This window comes from Terrapene carolina, unplaced genomic scaffold (assembly GCF_002925995.2).
Source record: "Terrapene carolina triunguis isolate 2854851 unplaced genomic scaffold, T_m_triunguis-2.0 Scaffold112, whole genome shotgun sequence".
NCBI classification, from domain to species: domain Eukaryota; kingdom Metazoa; phylum Chordata; order Testudines; family Emydidae; genus Terrapene; species Terrapene triunguis.
The window spans coordinates 12,456,638-12,479,813 of NW_020664463.1; the positions used below are offsets into that span (position 1 = coordinate 12,456,638).

General features: G+C 41.3%; 1 protein-coding gene across 3 annotated transcripts in view; it reads left to right on the forward strand.

Moving 5' to 3' along the window:
• LOC112109791 (proline-rich protein 5) overlaps positions 1–23,176 on the forward strand; it is a 423,972-nt gene that overhangs the window by 334,113 nt on the left and 66,683 nt on the right. The window contains exons 1-2 of one of the 3 annotated variants that reach the window (XM_029911678.1): positions 2,368–2,450; positions 10,866–11,006. In XM_029911678.1, coding sequence (XP_029767538.1) covers positions 2,414–2,450; positions 10,866–11,006 — 178 coding nt within the window. In that variant the 5' untranslated portion in view covers positions 2,368–2,413. Of the gene's footprint in view, positions 1–2,367; positions 2,451–10,804; positions 10,833–10,865; positions 11,007–23,176 lie in introns of those variants that run through there. The other 2 variants (XM_024204427.1, XM_026652268.2) reach the window with 2 other exon arrangements.

Below are 23,176 nucleotides of genomic sequence, written 5' to 3' on the forward strand. Positions count from 1 at the left end.
GGCTGTATAGTTACAAACAGCTCAATATGATTAACATCCTGATTCAGCAAATCACTTAAATGCTTAAGTACTTGGCTGAATTTGGGCGTAACACACAGTTGTGTATCAGGCTATAAATAATGCATGTTTAATTTAGGGATGGTCAAAAAATGTATGATGGAACGTTTTTCTATTGTAAAAAGTCTGTTTTATCAAAATTGACATGTTTTGAAAAGGTCAAAGCATTCAATTTTATTGGAACAGAATGATTTTTCATTTCATGATGACTTTTTGTTTTTAAATTTATATGTTTATATATTTTAATTTTTACTAAACCAGTTACCAATTAGAATACCAATCATATAACACCAGCTGGAATACCAATTACCAATGAGCAAACTAAGTACCAATTACCAAATCAATTAGAATACACGTTACCAAACCAAAAACCAATTACCAAGCCAATTACCATACTGAATTATCAATGTGAATGTCAATTACCAGTTTCCAGTGCTGTTTGAATACCAAACACCAATTATTTTAAATTATTTTATTTTATATTTTTAAAGAAAATATTAAACCCTAATTTAAAATAATGTAAAAATAAAATTAAAAAATAAGTTATTTCAAAACTGAAACAAAATCTCTTGATTCACCCAACATAATTTTTAAAAAAATTAATAGAAAATCTCAAAATTTTGACATATTATGATTTAGAACATTTTTTTCCTCCAAAATGTCAGAATTTTTCATGGAATGGAAATTCAACATTTCAGCTGCCCTAGTTTAACTCTCTTTGGGAGCCCTTTTATAATCATCTATGTTGGATATGCAGTGAATTTGTGTGTCCTGTTCTACCTTGCTCTTTAATGAACATAACTGAAGAGGTGGGCCCAGATTCAGCCCTGCTGTAAGCAGTACAACTTCATTAACTGCTGTGGGGTAACGCCATAGCTGACTTTGGCCAGCAGTAGTTATGTTTTCATAAATATCAAATATATATAACAAAATAGCTAAGGCATACGAAGGAAGAAGGTGAGAGCTCTAACATTCGACACATCTGTCCAAAGACTAGTCATAAGAAGGGCTTTTGAATATGTAGTTCAAATGTACCATTAAAATTTTATGTATGACCATTCTAACGATGTGGGTCCCAGTTCAGCAAAGCATGTAAGTAGGTGTTCAAAATAGGAATTACTTGTGCTTAGAGATGAGCACATGCTTAAGTGCTTTGCTGAAATGAGCTTCTACTTCATTGGGAATACTAGTACTATCTCAGTTCTCTATGGATTTTTTAAAAACCTATTTCTAGTGTATTCTTAAAAAGGGAAGAAAAAAAATCCAGAACCTTTTGGGCTGTGGGAGCTACATGATGTAGCAGTAAGGAGCATGGGAATTGACAAGGAAATCTAAACGGTTTGTGTGCTTGTTTGCACACCAGTGCTGAAGATGATCTTCCATATTATAGCATTGCTGACGTTTAAGCTTGGGGGAAGGTTTGAGTGTACTCATGAGCACTTTTTCTTCAGCCCAGCTATAAATTTACCGGTGTTCTTTTTAATTCTATAAAGAAAACAACTACAGAATCATGCTGCTATTTTTAAAAATGAAAACAAAGGAAGAGTTTGAAAAGCTTGATCTTTTTCTGGCCTCCCTGCCAATTTGAGTCCAGATTTTCAATTTAAGAGAGTATTGTAGTTAATGGAGAAGGAATTTGGGAGACAGGACTTCCAAATCCCATTCCCAATTCCTGACACAGAGTAGTTGTGTTAACCTTGGGTGAGTCACTTAATATCTCTGTGCCTCAGTAAAATATCTGAGGTGCTGTGTAGCTTAAGTATTTAGTGTTGTTATGTCTACCTGAAGTTTTCATGATTTTGTTTGATATGGAATCAATTTTGTCAAATTAGAATTATTGCTGTAGCAGAACAAAATAAAGATGGCAACTGTGAATGAGTATAGACTTTACTTCCTCCTGGAAATGACAGATAGCTGTGAGATGAATAAAAGGTATTATGTAGCCCAAGAAGAGATTACTGACAATTCCTTAATTCTGATGGCTTTGGTCACAATATATATTAAATATGTATTTTGAAGAAGGAAAAAATCCAAAATAAATCATTCTATGATCGTCTTTGCTGAAAATCCTGTTACTACACCTTGCATTACCTTGACTGCTAAGTCAAAACCTATTATAATCCTCTTTATTGTAACAACATTTCTACCAAATAAAAATGATTTGGTTCCAATTACCCAATCATAATCATGTAATAGGATTTTTTTTCTTTAGTCGTACACAATGTAAACAAAAGCTGAAGGCTTTTTCACAGTGATGGTAACTGTTTATGTTTTTCTAGGGTTGATTGAGAACCAAGAGGCATCAAATCCAGCAAATATCGGTCAGCAAGAATTAGGCTTGTTCCTAATAGAAAACATGTCTGAAATTGATTTTGAGGAATTAGCCGAAATAGGTAAATATTTTTTATTGCACTTCAAATAATATCTTTGTAGAATTACAGATGATTTAATAGAGCGTCTTCACTAAGTGAGAAACTTCACAGGCATTTTGTAATACTATTTTGAGCAATCCAATATGAGTTATAGCCACTGTACTGATGTGTACCCTATTAAAGCCATTAGGGTTGAAGGTTAGTTTAATACATGCAGCTTTTATGAATTATTGGTATATGTTCCCAGTGCAATTCTAGACTATCGGAATATCACCATCATCACATATTGTGGCACAAATGGGAGTCATTACTCCAAAGAGACAAGTATTGAATGTGCATAGAGATTGCGGTATTGCATGTTATCTCCGAATATGTTAGAAGAACAGAGCAATATGACCCTGGTTTTACGGGGCTCATCAGTTTGAAAAATCAGTGTTTAAAAAAAATCCAAACCTCACTTCTGAGGATGCCAGACTGAACCTTGGAGGAGGAACCTTTTACAATCTATATTTTACTCTATCTTTCCTGCCCTGTCCCATATTATCACTTTGATTTCCCAGTCATCATGTATTTCTACAACAGCTGGCTCCCATTTTAGTCCTGGGGACTGAGCCAAAATCCAGTTAAATCAATGGAAATTAGAATCCCATTGATCTCAGTAGACTTTGGATCAGGCCTTCCCTTTTCCCTCATAGCCAGGGTTAACAGCAGTAACTGCCAGTAGGAACTGAAGCAGGGTGATGAACAGTAGTTGGGTTTTTCTCAGTTTGGAATAATGAACATTTTTTACTATGAGACATCCTCCCTCCTACCTTTGCCAAAAATTAAAAAATGGTTAATAAGGAATTATTTCAATCAGTTCAAGGTAGCTAGTCTCAAAAAAGTTCCTGATATATAGTAGGGCGTCTTTAATCACTGCAGGTAACTACAGTACAAATGAATACACGTTTGCTTTACATCTGCAGTTCTTTACCATGTGAGTCTAAACCAGTCAGAGTTAATTATAAATTTTTACACTTGAGATTGCCTATGTACAGTACAAAATAAGCTTAAGAGTGGCAGTGTGTTTATGAAACTTTGGTTTAAATTTCTGGGTCTTTTATGTTAAAAAGTATATTGTATATTTAGGTTAATATAGCCTTTTGTATATCAATTGATTCTGGTGAACTCAGTGTTTATAAGCACATTTGTTTACTAAACAACTTCCCCTGTTCTACCCCATGATGCTAATATGTTAACTCTTTCTGTCCCTGCCCCGCTTTATTGTTTTTTATTTGTTTACTAAGGTTGATTATACTGTGCAGAAACTTAAAATTCATAAGCAAAACTGAACACTGTTGTCCTTGTTCTGATTTTTAATATGATTCAAAGTTGGGTTTTTTTGTTGGTGGTTGGTTGTATTTAAAAAAAAAAATCATGTCTGGGTTGTGTTTTTATTATCCATTACTTCCCAACTAGCTCTCAGGGCATAAGTGTTCAGTCCTTACAGCCGCAGCATCCAGCTGTTCAGAGTGGTATATTTTTGCCTTTGTAGTTCATCATTTTTAAAAGGTAGGGAAGTATAAATTTGTAGGCAATATTATGAATTTTATTCTTACATGTGTGCAGAGGTAACAAATAGGTTATTTTGATAGCTACATCTTTTTTCTAAGACTAAAAGTGCCACTATTTTATTTTCTATGGATTTTTTTTTTTATTGTGAGAGTTCAGGGAGAAGGTCATGATATTTAAAGAAAACCAAACACACATGCATACCCGTACAAACCCCAGGCCCAGCCATGAGTGTAATCATTTTTCATGTTTTTTAAATGCATTTTTGTTACAAAGCCATGTTAAAAGGCAAAATGAAACAAAACAAAAAAAAACCCCACAATCCTAATATGTTCCTGTTTAAAGGGTAATCTGATAGATCTTGGGAAATTGTGCAATGGAAAATAAAACAAATTATTTAGAAAGAGTATTTTCTGCACAGTTATTAGTTATTTGCACATAAATCTGATTGGAATCAATACCTTATATACTCTGTTTTCCCATATGTATCTCGTTATATGAAATACATAGGTGTTCAGAATGCAAAATGTTGTTGTTGAAACACCCAAAAAGTGGAGTTGTTAATGTTCCTCTTCGAGTGATGGTCCCTATTGTATGCCACTGAGGGTTACTCATGCACACCATGCATCCAAAGTTGGAGAATTTGAAAATAATGTCCGTTAGTCCGCGCATGCGCCCTGCCTCACCTGGTGCTTCCGTCCGAGGCGATAAAGGGCGGGGCGGATCCGTCCACCAGGCATACAAACCCGATGGTAGAATAAGAACTTTTTAGCCTGATCCCAGCGGTTCTGCCAGGACGAGCAGGGCTCCTCTCTTCCTCTCCTGACAACACGGTGGCTGCATCAGCCAGATCAATTCTCTGCCAGATCAATTCAGACAGTTGCAGGAGAGTTAAGGAGAGTCGAGGGGAAACTCCAGATCTCTGCAGAAGAGATCCAAGATTCCCAGCACAAGCGTCTGTTTATCCTTCGCCAGTGAGAATAGCATTGCTGATTAGCAAAGCCATACTGGAAGCTGCCAGAATAGTATGGCACACTCCAGCCACCTGCACAGCTACTCCCAAAGGAGTGAAAAAATGCTACTGTGTTCCAGCCAAAGACTCCAAATTTCTTTTCTCACCCCCACCCCCAAATTCCCTTGTAGTCCAGGCTACTACAGAAAGATCTAAACAACAACACCCTCAATCTACAGCTAAAGAAGGGCAGTGCTTAGATCTTCTGGGTTGTAAAGTATTCTCATCTTCCAGCCTGCAATTGAGAATCGCAAACTATCAGGCATTGTTAGCCAAATATGATTTCCTGAATTACAGCAAATTCAAGGAAGGGGGACAGAAGGAGATAGGGGAGACTATCACTGAGTTGCACCGGGCAGGGGTCATTAAGCCAGTGGTATCTCTTTTTAACAGCCCGGTATGGCGGGTCTGGGTGGATGACGGTAGACTACCGGGCCCTGAACAGGGAGGTGCCCCCAGGGCCGCCATTCCTGATGTTGTGATTTTAATTGAGGCCATCGGGCGGACCGAGGGGGAATGGTATGCCATTATTGATCTGGCCAACGCCTTTTTCTCAGTTCCCATTGCTGAAGAGGCACAAGCCCAATTTGCCTTCACCTGGGGCAGGCGCCAGTACACTTTCACTCGATTGCCACAGGGATCTGTCCACAGTCCCACGTTGTGCCATGGGTTGGTGGCGGATGACCTCCAGATGTTTACCCCCGAAGAATCAGTGACTATTCACCACTATATTGATGTTTTGATGATTCAGGGGATGGACCATAATCATAGAATATCAGGGTTGGAAGGGACCTCAGGAGGTCATCTAGTCCAACCCCCTGCTCAAAGCAGGACCAATCCCCAGACAGATTTTTGCCCCAGATCCCTAAATGGCCCCCTCAAGGATTGAACTCACAACCCTGGGTTTAGTAGGCCAATGCTCAAACCACTGAGCTTGGAGCGAACCTTGCAGGCGCTCACCACTCACATGCAGGCCAGGGGGTGGGTTGTTAATCCCAACAAAGTACAGCCCACCAGCCGATGCGTGAAATTCCTTGGGACCGTGTGGCATGGGGCGCAGTGCCACATCCCTCATTCTGTTGTAGACCAAATTGCCTAGCTTTCAGCCAAGGTTGAGGCGCAGCGAGTGATCGAGTTGTTTGGTTACTGGCATAACCACATCCCACACCTCGCTTTGCTTTTAAGGTCCCTTTATAATGTCACTAGGAAAAAGACGGCATTCGATTGGGGCAAATCCCAGCAGTGTGCATTTGAGGAGGCTAAAGCTGCCATCCAGATCGCAATGCCCTTGGGCCCCTATGATCCTCATAGCCCCTTTCACCTGGAGGTGTCAGTGCTGGAGGATTACGCCTCTTGGAGTCTGTGGCAAAAATTGTTGGGTGCCCGCAATAAGCGTCCCCTCAGATTTTGGTCTTGTAAACTCTCTGAAGCGGCCAGCCAGTATACTCTGTTCGAAAAGCAGCTTTTGGTTTGCTATTGGGCCCTGATTGAAACTGAGCGCCTGACTGAGGGGCAAACTGTGGTTTTACAGCCCGAAATCCCCATTATGAATTGGATTTTGGAACCCAACACTGGAAATCGAGTGGGGAGGGCACAACAGAGCTCTATTGTGAAGTGGAAGTGGTATATTAATGACCGTGCCAGCGCAGGACCCCATGGCACTAATAAGCTTCATGAATAGTTGGCGCAGCCCCAGGAGGAGGACGGGGCGGCCGCCCCCCCACTGCAGTCCAGCCCCTGCCTGAAGCCCCCACTGTGCAATGGGGTGCCTCATTTGATAGTTTGAGCGCTGCCAAGCGGCCCTACGCCTGGTTTACTGATGGCTTGGCCAGCTATGTTCGTAATATGCAGCGCTGGAGAGCTGTCGCCTTAAATCCTGTTCGCCAGTTGCACGAGACTGCCGAGGGACAGGGAGCCTCCAGCCAATACGCTGAGCTTTATGCTGTGCTGCTGGCGGTGAGGTGGGCGCTTTCCCTTGGGGACCCTGAGGTACGCCTGTACACTGACTCTTGGACAGGGGCTCAGGGACTGGCCACCTGGATGGGCCACTGGAGAGCCCAGGATTGGACCGTCCATGGCAAGCCTGTGTGAGGCACCCCTATTTGGCAGGAATTGTATTCCTCTGCGCAGGACCTTTTGATTTATGTGTTTCATGTAGATGCCCACCAGAATCGTACCCAGGAGCATCGTTGGAATGCTGCCGCGGACCAACTGGCCCACATAGCCGAGTGTACGGTGGCCCCTGCCAGTGAGGGGGAGGCTCTTTCCCTCTTGGCTTCCTGGATACACACGCACTCAGGGCACTTGGGCCAGGAGTGGGCGTACCATTGGGCACAGGCCCAAGGTATCCCCACTTCACATGTAGCCCTAAAAACAGCTAAAACTGTTTGTAAGATTTGCCAGATTGTTAAGCCCTTACAGGTGGAAGCCGGCTCCCCTAGACAGGTGCCGCGGGGAGACCAGCCTGCTCAAATTTGGCAAGTCGATTATGTTTCCCACCATGGTCGATATGGCCACCGGCTATGGAGAGGTCTGGCCGGCATCCCATGCTGACCAGTGGAATACAATCACCTGCAGGCATTTGCGACGGAGTGCTGCCAACGACACGTGGGTTTACGACAGTGGCCGGGGTGTTGTGTGTGTGTGTGTTGTCGTTTCACACGGTAGTCTGGGAAGACGGGGAGTGCAGTGAGCCCCCGGTGGAGCATTGCCGCTGCAACGTCACCCATGTAGTTGACCGCACCATACGTGTTGTGTACTGGAGCACCACGAGAGATGCTTACAAGCAGTGGCTTGAATTCAGACCCTGGAATGTTTCTCTGGAGCTCGGGGTTACCTTTGCTGAGTTGGAATATTTTTTGCAGCAATACCCTGTGGTTTCTCAGGTGCTGGTGGAGCGTGGCGCAGCACTCACAGAAACCCGGGTAAGAATGTTGTATGATCATGGCTCCCTTGTCCGGATGGCGAAGGCTGAGTCGGAGCTAACTGTTCATCATTGGTGGTATGTATTTAAGGGGTGGTCCCTTAAGGCCACGGCTGCCCTAAATTTAATGTTACATCCCACTGTTGTTGTTTTTGTAGTGATGGGGGGCTGCTCTGTATTGTGGGTTGCCCTCTGTTGTTATATTCGACGGATGGCGCAGCGGGTGCGAGTGCTCATGGCATACCATGAAGCTGTGTATGATCCCCCCATCAGCATAGCTCTGCCAGGAAACAAGGGGTGGAGTGTTGGGGCTGACCGCAAGTTACCTTGGCCTGTTATAGGATGGTCCGGGTGGAGCTAGTAGTGAACTGGCTTTGATCGTCCGGCCTGGCTTGCAGCCACTCCGACTGGATAAACAGGTGAAGAGATAAGCAGGGCCCAAGAGTGTTAAGTGTGGGAATAGAAAGCAGTAGTGTTTCTTGCCAGAGCCTGTTTGTGGATGTATACACCCCCTGAGAAAGAGATGATGATAAAAACGGCTTTGAGAATTGCTTCAGACGAACAGTCTCACCTGCGGACCTTGGCCTTGTGGGTGCCCAGGAATCCCCACACTGGAGCAGCGCCTGCTACGAGCCCTCAAGGACAAGGTGATGTTACCAAGCCAAGTGGAAACACTTCTCATCTTGGGCTCAACACAAAGGAGTCTTACCAGAATCAGTGGGGATCCCCCTCATCCTAGACTACAGTCTCTCCTTAAAGTCATCAGGTCTTGCCCTCAGTTCTTTGAGAGTCCACCTGGCAGCAGTTAGCGAGTTCAACCCTCCAGTGGAAGGTTACTCTGTCGTTATGCATCTGCTTACCACTAGGTTTTGGAAAGGCCTCATCAGAACCTTCCCACCTGTCCAAATGATCACACTCAAGAGGGACCTGAATCTAGTTTCTGTGCTAACAACGCCATCCTTTGAGCTGTTAGCTTCATGCTCCATGTTCCTCCTTTCTATGAATGTTGCCTTCCTGGTTGCAATTACTTCTGTGAGATGGGTCGGCAAACTCAAGGCTCTGATGACAGACCTGCCTTTCATGGTGTTCCACAAGGATTAAGTCTCTTTACGTCTACACCTCAAATTTGTACCAAAGGTGGTCTCCCAGTTTCACATCAATCAAACCATCTACTTACCTGTTTTCTTTCCGAAACCACATGCTTCTGCAGAGGAATGTCAACTCCATTCCCTTGATGTATGGTGAGCTCTTGCTTTCTACCTACAGAGAGCAAAACCAATCAGGAAGTTCCCTTGACTACTGGTGGCAGTAGCAGAGAGACTCAAGGGGCAAGCCATCTCCACCCAAAGAATTCCAAATGGATTTCTGGTTGCTTTAAACTCTGCTACCAACTATCAGGCCTACCTCCTACAGGGGTGCAGGCTTACTCCTCGAGAGCTCAGGCTTCAACCACAGCCTCCCTTCAGGACATTCCACTTGTAGACGTATCTAGAGCAGTCATGTGGAGTTCGGTGCACACCTTTTGCAGCACACTACACCTAAGTGCAGGACTCAGCAGCGGACACCTCCTTTGACACGACAGTTCTCCTCACAACCATTCCATCCTTATCCTCACACCCTTTTCCAATTTAGGTACTGTTTGTCAATCACCCTCAGTGGAATAGTCACTTGACCATCACTCGAAGAAGAAAAGGAGGTAACTTACCTGTAACTGGAGGTTCCTCAAGAGGTGTGGTCCCTATCTGTATTCCACTTCCTGCCCACCTTCCCCTCTGCTGCAGATTGGTCAATTCAGATTACAGAAGGAACTGAAGATGCAATCTGTCCACCCCGCCCTTTATTGCCTCGGACAGAAGCACAAGGCAAACCAGGGCACATGCACAAACCAATGGACACTACTTTCAAATTCTCCAACTCCGGACGCATGGTGTACATGTGTAACCCTCAGTGGGATACAGATAGGGACCACACATCTCAAAGAACCTCCAGTTATAGGCAAGTAACCTCCTCTTCTTGATAATATTACTAACTTCATCTTAATATAACTTGTATGATAAAGAAACAGCTGACAAACAGTGAGTGATATGCTTTGGGAGAACAATAATGTGTCTCTTGAAATATCAGCCTTTCTTAATTTAAGCCATCAGGTCACTTGCATGTTAGTATATCAGTTATAATTTTACTCTAGTATCTTTCTCAGAATCATTCTTTTGAACAGTATTGAAATATTAATGGCTGTGACTTTGCATTCAGCTCACAATGTGTTTGACCTAGGTATTTGTTTTCCGACACCAAGGCCTGTGCATGCTTGCGATCATCTCTTTTTAAGTATCACACTTGGTTTTGGTGAATGTCATGTCCATGTACAGTAAAGGGCCATATCTACCTTTCACTGAAAAGAGTCCAGTCCAGTGTCCACTCAAGTAAATGGAAAGACTCCTATTGATTTCACTGCATTTTGCATCAGGCCCTTAGTGCTTTTCTTAGGCTGTCTAACCCACTGTGTCCCCCAATACATTTAAGGTTTCAGACAGTGATTTTTCTGTCTCAAAGAGCTTACGATCCAAGTATAAAACAAGATATGACAGACAGACAGGGGAAGCGTAAGGAAACAGTGAGACAACATTGGTTGTTATGACAAGCAGTGATCACAGCATAAGAACTGCCTAACTACTGTCAAGTTTTTGTGGGCATCGTAGCCAAGAAGAACTTAAAGGAGGGCAATGAGAGAGCTTTGCTGCAGATGTTTATGGGGAGCTCCTCCCATGTATGCAGCCCAGCATAGGAGAAAGTATGAAGGTGCTTCTTTGAAAAAGTAATAAATGAGTGAGTGAAGAAAGCTGGCATCATTGGGAGGCTGGAGGGTGGATCTCAATTTCGCAATATTGTATGCGAGATAGAAGAAGGTTTTTTAGTAGTTGATTTTATAAATTCTTGCTTACTGCTTTAGAATTACAGAAAGATGAGGCAGAACATGCAATAATGGAAAAGCGAAAGACCTCCTTCACACCAGCAGCATGTGAAGACACTGAACTAAGCATTAATCATCCATACTACGATGTTGCAAGGCATGGCATTGTGCAGCTAGCAGGTATATTTATAAAAATTAAAATGTATGACATTTCCTAGATTTAGCAGATGTTACTCTGCACCTTATTGTATTGTTTCATATTACACTATTTAAAGTGATACATGGGAATAGTGTAGACACTTTGGACCCCGATCCAGAAAAGAATGTAAACATATGCTTAACTTCAAACATGTACTAGAGTTTAAGTACACACTTCAGTGCTTTGCCAGTTCAGGACCATCGGCCACAAATTCAGGTTTGGTTTTGTTTAAAAACAAATGTACAAGACCTAAATATGAATAGATGTATTTGTTTATAATCAGTGAAAAGTTGTTTTGTTTTTCATTTCCTGTATGTTCTGAAGCCAGACACGTGATCATTCTGCTAGCCCACAAGAAACAGAAAAAAACAACTGAGCAGTCTAAAATGTTAGTCTAAAATGAATGAAATGCAAAATGTAAACTATCAGTGTAAATGGTGAAAATGTACATTTATCACCTGACTTTCAAAGGGGAAGTCACTGGGAGCTGCAGGTGCTTCACACCTTTGAAAAACAGGTCATTAGATTTTTAAAAATTCCGTTTTTAATAACGTATAGCATTTTATTAGTGACAGGTAAGCACATCTTTAAAATGTTTATCTTGATAGTGTCCCTTGTGGGTTTTTCCCCTTTGATTTGTTTTTGGCACTATTTTAACTTGCAACACAACAGTAATGCGTAAGCCTGAGCTTATGAGTAACCTTGACATTTTTGCACCTCAACTACAAAGCTTGGCATTTTTTTACAGAATGAAATAATAACTAATAGTATTTCCCACTTCTCACCCTGATGAATCCCAAAATTCTTTACAAACTTAAAGCACGTTTTTTGCACCTTTTACTTGCATAGGGCTAAGTCATGAATTTCCTGAATAAGGATGAATTTAAGCATATCCTTAAATGCTTTCCTGAATCTAGGCCATAGATGGCAGTCTGAGTCATTAGTACTTGATCAGTTGATTTACACTGGAGATCTTGAAATATTAGATTAGCCAATTCACTCTGATATGGCCAGACCCAGAGATGTCTGGGTTGACACACTTGAAGTTGATGGGAATTTCACCATTGACTTCTATGGGACCATGATGTTACCCATAATATCTGTTGAAGATATATGTATATTTTCAGGTAAAACTAATTTACCTCAGCTTCACCACAAACTTGATACACAAAGTAAGAGTTAAACCCATGGCTAAGAGAGTACAAGATTCAAACTCTATTAGGGTTGCCAACGTTCTAATTGCACAAACCTGAACACCCTTGCCACACCTCCTGCCCTCCCCTTCCTGATGCCACGCTCCTGCCCCGCCCCTTCTCCGAGGCCCCACCCTCGCTCACTCCATTCCCCCCTCCTTCCGTTGCTCGCCCTTCCCCCACCCTCACTCACTTTCACTGGGCTGGGGCAGGGGGTTGGGGTGCAGGAGGCAGTGAGGGCTCTCGCTGGAGGGGGGGCAGGCTCTGGAGTGGGGCCAGGGATGAGGGGTTTGGGATGCAGGAGGGAGCTCTGGGGTAGGGTTGGGGAGGAGGGGATTGGGATGTAGGAGGGGGCTCAGGGCTGGGGCAAGGGGTTGGGATGTGGGCTCTGGGAGGGAGTTTGGGTGCAGGAGGGAGTTGCGACCTGGGGCAGGAGGTTGCAGTGTTGGAGGGGGCAGGGGTGCAGGATCCAGCTGGGCGTTGCTTACCTTGGGCAGCTCCCAGAAGCAGCCAGCATGTCCGGCTCCTAGGCAGAGCCAGGTGGTTCCGCACGCTGCCCGTGCCTGCAGGCACTGCCACCACAACTCCTGTTCACCATGTTCCCAGCCAATGGGAGCTACTGAGTCAGCGCTCGAGGCAGGGGCAGCACACGGAGACCCTTGGCCTCCCCTGTGCCTAGGAGCTGGACATGCCAGCCACTTCCGGGAGCTGCGCAGAGCCAGGGCAGGTAGGGAGCTTGCCTTAGCCCCGCTGCGTCACCAACCGGACTTTTGGTGGTCTATTAAAATCTCCTGGATTGCTTTCAATAGCCACCAAGAGATCAAGGCTGATTCTGGTAGACTCCCGGCCAATCCAGAATGGTTGGCAACCCTAAACTCTATTGACTGAGCAAGATACTAGTCGACAGAACAAAAGTACTTTAGGATGTTTGTGTCAGGAGCTTGTCCCCTGACCACTCCTCTGGTTCTGCCCTCTGATTCTGCTTCGGCCACTAGGCCAGACTCCTGTTCACATCACTAGGTCACACCACCCACACCCCGGTGTGTGACAGAGAAAAATACCAAGACATCAAAGCTCTGCATGAAGTCCCTGAAACTAAATTAACAAAGAAGTGTGAATGAGCTGGCGAACCTTTGAAATAGAAAAGAAATTTAGAAACACAAATAGAGAAGTTAAGAGACTTTGAAAATATCAAGGTCATTATAATGTCCCTCCAGCAACCTCTACCACCTGCCTCGTTACACATCGTTATAGGATAATACTTCAGTAAATAAAAGGGATCATCTTTTATATTCAGCTTTAGCAGATCTGCCAGAAAATTGTCCATGAAGGCAATGCTTTTCCCCCCGCTGTTATACCTAGCACCTGAATGTTGTGGGCCTGGATTTGAGAGTCTGAACTTTTCCTTCTAGCAATACATTATACTTCCAGTCTCTTGTTGTAAGAGGTTTTCTCTTATGTTTGTGTATCTGATCTTCCCTGCACTCAAAGCCCCAATGGAACTCATTGACACTTGTCATTTGTCTACTGTAGCTGCTATTAATTCTAACGGATACCTCAGTGTTTATCCGTCCTGGAGGATATCATAGAAATGTAGGATTGGAAAGGACCTCGATAAGTCATCTAGTCCATCCTCTGCACTGAGGCAGGACTAAGTATTTTCTAGACCATCATTATATGTTAATCATGGCTTATAAGCACAGTGCCTGATGTGCAGCTAAACCCTCTGAAAGATGCAGTTTGAAAATTTCTTCTGAGATTTGCTTATTATTTTTTATTTGCATGGCAATCTTAGTGATTTCTCCTGAATGAGGAAATTGGCATGAGAGGAAATTAGTTGTTGAACAAAATATCTAAATACCATGTAAGCAAACAGAAAATATGTCCTTCATATTCTGAGCCAGGTTCTGCCCCTTGAATAGGAGGAGTTTAAATGGTGGGGAAATTCAAAAGGGGCCAAAATTTTTGGAATAAGTAATATATATACTCTTCTTCTTGAGCCAACTCCTTTTAAAAAAAATCATGCTTTCACTGATGGTGAGCTACAGGAAAAGAGAATACAAAGTGGATAAAGAATGTTAAGTAGCCTTTCTATTCAATAACAGTCTCACCTGACTTATATTTATTTGTGGATGTTCACCTCAGTCTTGTGACATATCAGGGGAGGAGCATTTGCTGCAAGATTTCTCTGGAGTAAGAATCAGCATGGCTTTAAAAAGTACTCATTTGCAGCTTCCTTGTTTCATTTTAGAGCTCCCTTCTTAAGCACGTTTGCTCAAACTGAAATCAAAAGGCCATCTATCTATCTATCTATCCCTGGCTTAACTCCATTGAAGCAAATAGAAGTACTCCAGGGATGCATCTGGTTAAAATGTTTACTTCTGTACAAATGATTTTCTTAATGTGGCGTCCTTGGTAGTGAAAAATAGCTGCTTTAAGATCAGAAAGCCGTGGTTTTAGCTGGCATGTCAGTCAGGAGTAACATGCCGGAGCTTGGTAACCACACTGAACAATTTAAATGCAAAACCCGAGTGCATTCCAATAGCCAGCAGCTGCACATCAGAATCTTTGTTTAATATTTAAAAATCATAAAATTCTAGGGGAGAATCAAATAAGAAGTAAAGATAAAGGAGGCGGCGGGGAGGGGGAATGCTTCAATTCACCAGAGAGACTTCTCTACTCCCTCTTTTAACTGGTAGCAAATCAAATTCGTATGCTTGCTGGATTTAAAGCAACTCAGAAAGGGATAGTCTTTTCAAATCTCCTTCCCCTCTGGGAAAAGGTCAGTTCCTTTTGAAAAAAAAAATCATTTAAAAAAAATTATTTGTACCTAGTTTATTATACATTTTAATCATCTCTCAAATAAAACAAATTATAATTTCAGTGTTTGGAGTGGCTTAGTTAAAGTAACTCTGCAAGCTGTTCATTCCATTCTAATTTTGTGGTTGAAAGACAATGGAATATATTATAAATGGATAAGGAATGAGAGGACAGAATTTAAGTGAAGATTCTGTGCAATAATTGTTCTGGCTTTTACTTTGATTCTATTTTCCACAATTTTTTTAAATGCAAAAAATGGCCTTTCATTATGTTTTAATAACAATCTAATATTCCTCCCATAAATTAAAATAATTTATACCTGCTTACCATAACAATAGCTTTGACAAGATCCAAAAGATTCTTTGGAGTCTATTTCACACTGTATAAATAAGAACAAAGTTAATCCAATTTCCACTGTCAAACAAAAGTGTGGTGGATTTTTTAGAGAGTTCTAGCTGTAATAATTGTTCAGACTGAAATTGGGATGTTTACTCAAATTGACTTGTCTCATTAATGCTGATATGCAGTTGGCTATTTTACATATATGTCAGCTTGAAACATGCAAATTATTCTGCTGGTCTGGTGATGTACCCATTTGTAAGCATATGAACATTTTTGGAATCCCACAGAAGTAAAGGCTGTTGCAGTACTGATTGTTTTTACTTTAATTTTGATTAGAAATAAAATGTAAAAGCTACATAATACATCAAGCTCTTTCCCTTATTTTCCCCTGACTGCCAGAAGCTGAGATTGGATGACAGGGGATGGATCACTTGATAATTGCCCTGTTCTGTTCATTCCCTCTGAAGCGTCTGGCACTGGCCGCTGTCGGAAGATAGAATACTGGGCTAGATGAACCATTGGCCTGACCCAGTATGGCTGTTTTTATGTTCCATTATCCTCTCACAGTATGGCCTCTAATTATTTCTTGCATGACCCTGTGCGGTATTTTTGCATGTGTGCTGATTTTGTGTGTTTCTAGAAGAATTTCTGATATCTGCTGTCTTAATACTTAGATATGTGCTTTTGTCCTCTTAGCTGTTAGGCTATAGCTGGTAATTTGAGTTGACTTGGTCTTGGTTTTAAATGTGCATGTTCACTTGCTCCTACCCCTTTTCCTCTTAAAATGATTGTTATAATAATGTCTCCTCTATACTTTTCTCTTCTCTTTTCCAGTCATTTTAATCGAAAACCACAAAATACAATAGGTCTTTTGGCTATCAGACTATACATACTATATTTGTTTTTTAGAAATCAAAACAGAAAGTATTGCACAATAGGAAGGTCTAAAGTCTTAGGGTATGTGTGGACTGTGTATTTGCTCAAATTCAACAAGAGAACAAGGGTCTGCTTATAATCTCTTTTACTTTATGATACCCTAAGAACACAGGAATCTCTATGTAAAAGAAAATGAAGCTGAGCTTGAGTGTCAAAGTTCAGATCTGAATGTGAACTCTTTCAGAATTTGAGAGTGTTCGGATCTGAGGATCTGGTCTAGGCACATCTCCAGAACAGACCAGTGGTCTTTCTAATCTGGTATCATGTGTGATGCTGGTAAATCAGGTGCCAGCTCTTGCCAAGTCTGTAGGCATCCGCTGAGCACTGACAAATTCATAGCTGGAAACTAGACCTGTTCAATTATATGTTAATATAGTTGAACGATGGGTGTTAGACTTGTAAGGATGTGTTTGGACTCTATAAAATGCTTGTAAATTGATGCATGCATTAATCTTATTTGTAATGTCTGTATTCCATGCTACAAGGTAAAATATGTTTGTTTTAGAATTGTAAAAATGCCTGCTTTGAACTTGTGAACTCAGATGGGAAGAGAGACTTCCCCCCACCCATCCAGAAGGAGTATCAAAAATTAAGTGGTCCATTATAGGACAAAAGCTTTGTTTGTTGCCCCATCTACCCATGGAGATATACATGCAGAAGGCTTCATCCTATCTGTCTGAATGCTGGAAGAGGAAAATAAAAATAGCTTTCTTGCACTCTCACAAGGGCTGGAGTTAAGAAACAAAAAGCTGAGGGCTCCAGGGTCAACCTGGATTAAGGCCTAAAAAGTCATTCAATGCTGACAGATTACTATATCTCTGTCACCAGTCATCACAGACTGGAACTCATTTGTGTATATATGCTTGCTTGATTTCACCTGTAAATAGCTGTCATTTCTTTTTCCTAGTCAATAAACCTTTAGTTAGTTTATTACAGCATTGGATACAAGTGGTATCTTTGGTGTGAGATCGGGGTAAGCGACTGGTCTCTTCGGACTGGAAGCAACCTGAATATTTTGTGATTTTTGGTGTCGGTGACCATTTATCACTAAGTCCAGCTTGCTTGGGTGGCAGGATAGACTGGAGAGCCCAAGGGGACTGTCTGTGACTCCATGGTAAAATTGCTACAGCAATCTAGGAGTTCACATTTGTTACAGGGTTGGTGAAATCGAATTATAGAACATACCATCAGTTTGGTATGTCTGCCCTGCTTTTTGACAGTCCGCCATGAGGTTGGCACACTTGGTCGTGAGCCACTCCAGTAAGTCTGACACCGTTTTTCCACCAGTAGTTCATTAATTGTTTCAGAGGAAGGTGTAAAATCTCACACTTGAACAATATAGGCACAAGGTATACATGTTCCATTGAACCAGCCTTGTCTTTCTTGGCTGTCTTTAATCTGCATTTTCTTGGAAGCTACTTGCGAAACAGCAAAATATTGACTTTGTATCTCTAAAACTGGTGCTAACCCTCAATACAACACCAGAGCATCTCTGTAATACAGAGGTCCAACTTCATTCCAGGTATAACTCCACTGACTTCAGAATTAAATCTGGGTTTGGCTCACTCTGCTATTTCAACTTCAAGAATGGAACCAGATGAAACTAAACAAACAATTAATTACCTCAGAAAGCTAGTGGTGCCTTCTGCTTTTGTTTGACTGAAAGAACAAGATGTTTGCCAAGATTTTAAGAAAACTAAGTGGAAAATATATTAAATGTGATTGGTGAAGAGAACAAACAAAGGCCCAGATCCAGGAAACCACCTATGCGTGCACTTTAATCTGTCCTTATATAAGAAATCACTTGAGCACATGCTTAGGTGCTTTCCTGAATTGAGCTAAAGCCATGATTCCAGATGAGGTCTTTTCACAAAGAACTGGTTTCCAAATAAATTCAGAACATGACTGGAATTCAGAATAGTGAACACAGTCAGAGAAAGGACTTGTGAAATGAAAGCAGTACCATTTTTTTATAACTGTGAAATAACTATGGAATCTTCAAATCCACGTGAGCCTCAGTGCTCACTGAGTGGATCACATATGTGTCCTAAATAATAAACAGTTTGCTCCTGCTGTCTAAATTAATTATGCTAAAAAAAATAAAAGGTTTAGAACATCCATGGTAATTGTTGGTGCATGTTAAAAAGCATTACGGTTTCCTAAGGAGTGAACAATTTAAGTGCAAACAACATCCTTAAAATTGTTGGCCAAGCATCTCTGTAATTTTCTTTTACATTCTTTCTTCATCTTAAGATTCCACAGGGCTCATATGGGACTTCCATGGAGCAAAGACTTTGTGCTGGCTCTCCGGAAAGGGGAGAATTTCATTTCTAGTGCTCTTGGCTGGGATTTTCAAAGTTGCCTAAGGGATTCAGACTCACTTCCAACTCCATTCAAATTAATGGAAATTGAGCATTTGAATCTTCTAAGAAGCTTTGAAGATCTCAGCTCATAGTGCTGTAGCTAGGGGGGAATGTCATATTTTGGCTTTTGATTCACATGTGTTGTGTTTTGCAGTTTGCTACACTTGGTGGACAAAAGTTAAAGTTTAGGCTGCTCTAGGTTATCCTGGGAACCCTTTTTGACCTCAGCTACCCAAGTTTCACATAAGCAGAAAGGACAACCATCCATACCATCCCTGACACAATTGAGGATTAGTCCCATTACATACAAACATAAGCATGTCCATACTGGGTCAGACCAGTGGTCCGTCTAACCCAGCATCCTGTGTTCTGACAGTGACCGGTGCCAGATGCTTCAGAGGGGCTGAACAGAAAAGTATCGAATGACCCATCTCCGGTCCCAGCAGTCGGCAGAGGTTTAGGAACACCCAGAGCATGGGGTTGCATCCCTGACCGTCTTGGCTAATAGCCATTGATGGACCTATTTTCCATAAATATATCTAATTCTTTTTTTAACCCAGTTATAGTTTTGGCCTTCACACATCCCCTAGCTATGAGCTCCATAGGCTGTGTGTGGTGTGACAAAGTATTTCCTTATGGTTGTTTTAAACCTGCTGCCTATTAATTTCATTGGATTACTCCTGGTTCTTGTGTTATGTGAAGGAATAACACTTCCTTATTCTCTTTCTCCATACCATTCATGATTTTATAGACTTCTATCATATATTCCCCCCAGAGGTTTCTCTTTTTTCCAAGCAGGACAGTCCCCTTTTAATCTCTCCTCATTCAGAAGCTGTTCCATACCATTAATCATTTTTGTTGCCCTTCTCTGTACCTTTTCAATTTCTAATTTATCTTTTTTGAGATGGGCAACCAGAACTGCACACAGTATTCAAGGTGTGGCATACCATAGATTTATATATTGGCATTATGATATTTGTCTATTTAATCTATTCCTTTCCTAATGGTTCCTAACATTCTGTTACCTTTTTTGACTGCCGCTGCACATTGAGCAGATGTTTTCAGAGAACTGTCCACAATGACTCCAAAATCTCTTTCCTGAGTGGTAATAGCTAATTTAGACCCCATCATTTTGTGTGAACAGTTGGAATTATGTTTTCCAATATGCATTACTTTGCATTTTCCAACATTGAACTTCATCTGCCATTTTGTTGCCCAGTCACCCAGTTTTGTGAGAGCTCTCTGTAACTTTTCGCAGACTGCTTTGGACTTAATTATCTTGAGTAATTTTGTATCATCTGCAAACTTCATTGTTTATCCTTTTTCCCAGATCATTTATGAATATTTTGAACAGCACTGGTCCCACTACAGATCCTTGGGGTACCCTGCTATTTACTTCTCTCCATTGTGAAAACTGACCATTTATTCCTATCCTTTGTTTCCTATCTTTTAACCAATTACTGATCCATGAGATGACCTCCCCATTTATGCCAGGACTGCTTACTTTGCTTAAGAGCCTTTGGTGTGGGACCTTGTCAAATGTTATCTGAAAGTTCAGGTACACTATATCAACTGAACTACCCTTGTCCACATGCTTGTTGACATGTTCAGATAATTCTAATAGATTGGTGAGGCATGATTTCCCTTTCCAAAAGCTGGGTTGACTCTTTCCCAACATTATGTTTATCTATGTGTCTGATAATTCTGTTCTTTACTATAGTTTCAACCAATTTGCCTGGTACTGAAGTCAGGTTTACCAGCCTGTAATTGCCAGGATAGCCTCTGGAGTGTTTTTTTTTTAAATTGGCGTCACCTTAGCTATCCTCCAGTCATTTGATACAGAGGCTGATTTAAGTGATAGGTTACATACCACAGTAGGTAGTTCTGTAATTTCATATTTGAGTTCCGTCAGAACTCTTGGTTGAATATTATTTGCCTAGTATCTTATTTCTGTTTAATTTATCAATTTGTTCCAAACCCTCCTCTATTGACAAATCATCTGGGACAGTTCCTCAGATTTGTCACCTAAAAAGAATGGCTCAGATGTGGGAATCTCCCTCCCATCCTCTGCAGTGAAAACTGATGCAGAGCTTAGCTTCTCGGCAACAACCTTGTGTTCCTTGAGTGCTCCTGTAGCATCTCGATCATCCAATGGCCCCACTGATTGTTTGGCATCCTTACTGCTTTAGATGTACTTAAAAGAAATTGCTGTTAGCTTTAGTGTCTTGCTAGTTGCTCTTTAAAAAAATGTTTGGCCTGCCTGATTACACTTTAACATCTGACCTGCCAGAGTTTATGCTCCTTTCTATTTTCCTCAGTAGGATTTGACTTACAGTTTGTAAAGGATGTCTTTTTGATTCTAACCGCCTCTTTTACTCTGTTGTTTAGCCATGGTGGCATTTTTTGGTCTTCTAACTGTTTGTTTTTGTTGTTGTTGTTGTTCTAGGCGGGAATACATTAGTCTGAGCCTCTATTATGGTATTTTTAAATAGTTTCCATACAGCTTGCAGGTACTCTTGTTACCGTACCTTTTAATTTTCATTTAACTAGCTTCCTCATTTTTGTGTAGTTCCCCTATTTGAAGTTAAATGCTACTGTGGTGGATTTCTTTGGTATTTCCCCCCCAACAAGGATGTTAAATTTAAGTACATTATGGGCGCTGTTACTGAGTGGTTCAGATCTATTCACCTATTGGACTAGATCCTGTGCTCCATTTAGGACTAAATCAAGAATTGCCTTTCCCCTTGTGGGTTCCGGGATTAGCTGCCCCAAGAAACTGTCATTAATAACATCCAAAAAGTTTCTCTCTACATCCCGTCCTGAGGTAACTTGTACCCAGTCAATATGGGGATAATTGACATCCCCCATTATTTTTAGGTTTCCTGATTTTGTAGCCTCCCTAATCTCCCTAAGCCTTTCACAATCACTGTCACTATCCTGGCCATGTGGTCAGTAGTATATTCCTATTGCTGTACTTTTATTATTCAAGAATGGAATTTCTATAGATAGAAATTCTATGGTACAGTTTGGTACCATCCTGGTACCATTTGGTACAAACTAGTACCATTATCACTAGGCTTAAATTATTTGGAAATAATAAAAATATGGGAAACTTCTATTGCTGCTATGGCTACCTTCCTAGATTTTGGCCCCATTTCTGCTCCCATTGAAGTCAATCGCACAACTCCCATTGACTCTAGCAGGAGCAGAAGCAGGCCCTGTAGCTGTAACTGACATTTTAGAAAACATAATAAAATGATCTTAGTATTTTATATTGCTTAATCGATATAAAAAAATCCTCACAAATAGTGCTTGACTTTACAAGAATCCCAAGAGTTTATTTGCAAATTGGGATGAGCTACATCCGTTATCAACTATCTTTGATCTGCAACATGCAGTTAGCAATTGCAGTGCCATCCATGATCTTAATTAAAAAGTAAAACAATTAATTTTCCTACCTGCCCTTCCCTGCATCTGCTGGTTGGTGATTTTTTTAAATTTTTTTTTAATAAAACTTGTATTGGTGATTAAAAGTGCTATGCAATGTACATCTATTGCAGTGCTCAGCATAGACTTGAAATATGGACAGTAAATCCCAAAGGTTTTCCTGTGATCTTATATTTTAATTTGCACAAATCTTAATCTGGACTGTACACATTATACGCTCCTTCTCAATGGGGAAGCGTCTTCTGTCAGCACATAATGCACAGGAACAGTTTGGTTTCATAGTATTAAGAGAACTGGCTCAACATAGTCTGCTCCAGCTGATAGTTCTGATGCTGTCACAGCCAATAATCTGCTGAGGTCTCTTCCTTTACACGCTTTGCTTTAGGTGCGTCTGCATGATCTTGGGTGATTGATCCAAGGGCAGCACTTAATATCCTTACCTGCCACAAGAGGGGAAATCCATTTCAGTCCCTGAAATGACTGAGAGCGCAATTTGGCTTAATGACTTCAGAGACTTATGCCTGAGTGAGAACTATGGGCCAGATTGATAAAGGTATTTCGGCACCTAAAGATGCACCTCTCCCCAAGTAGAATTTTGAAAAGTGTGTAAGCAGGTTAGGTGTTTAGTTTCAATGGACGTTTAGTGCCTAACCCACTTAGACACTTTTGAAAATCCCATTTGGCATATATCTGCATCTTTAAGCATGTAAATACCTTTGAAAATCTGCTCCTTATTCTGCAACTGACTCCATGCGGTCAGATCCCTGTCTCTGCACATAGCCCCGTTGAAGTTAATGAAATTCTGCAGGGGAGTAGGGCTCTGCCCATGTAGAGTTAATTGCAGTGTTCGGGCTCCTTAAGGACTTCAATATTGGACCCAAAAATAATAATAATCTTTGCACTTACATAGCACCTTTTCATCTGAAAATCTCCAAGTAATTTATATAGTGATTTTCCTTTCAAACTTTTTATAGGCAGGTAAACATACTGAAAATGAACATAGAAACAAAACAAGTATTTAAGAAAAAACTAGAGTTTTTAGCCTTTCTA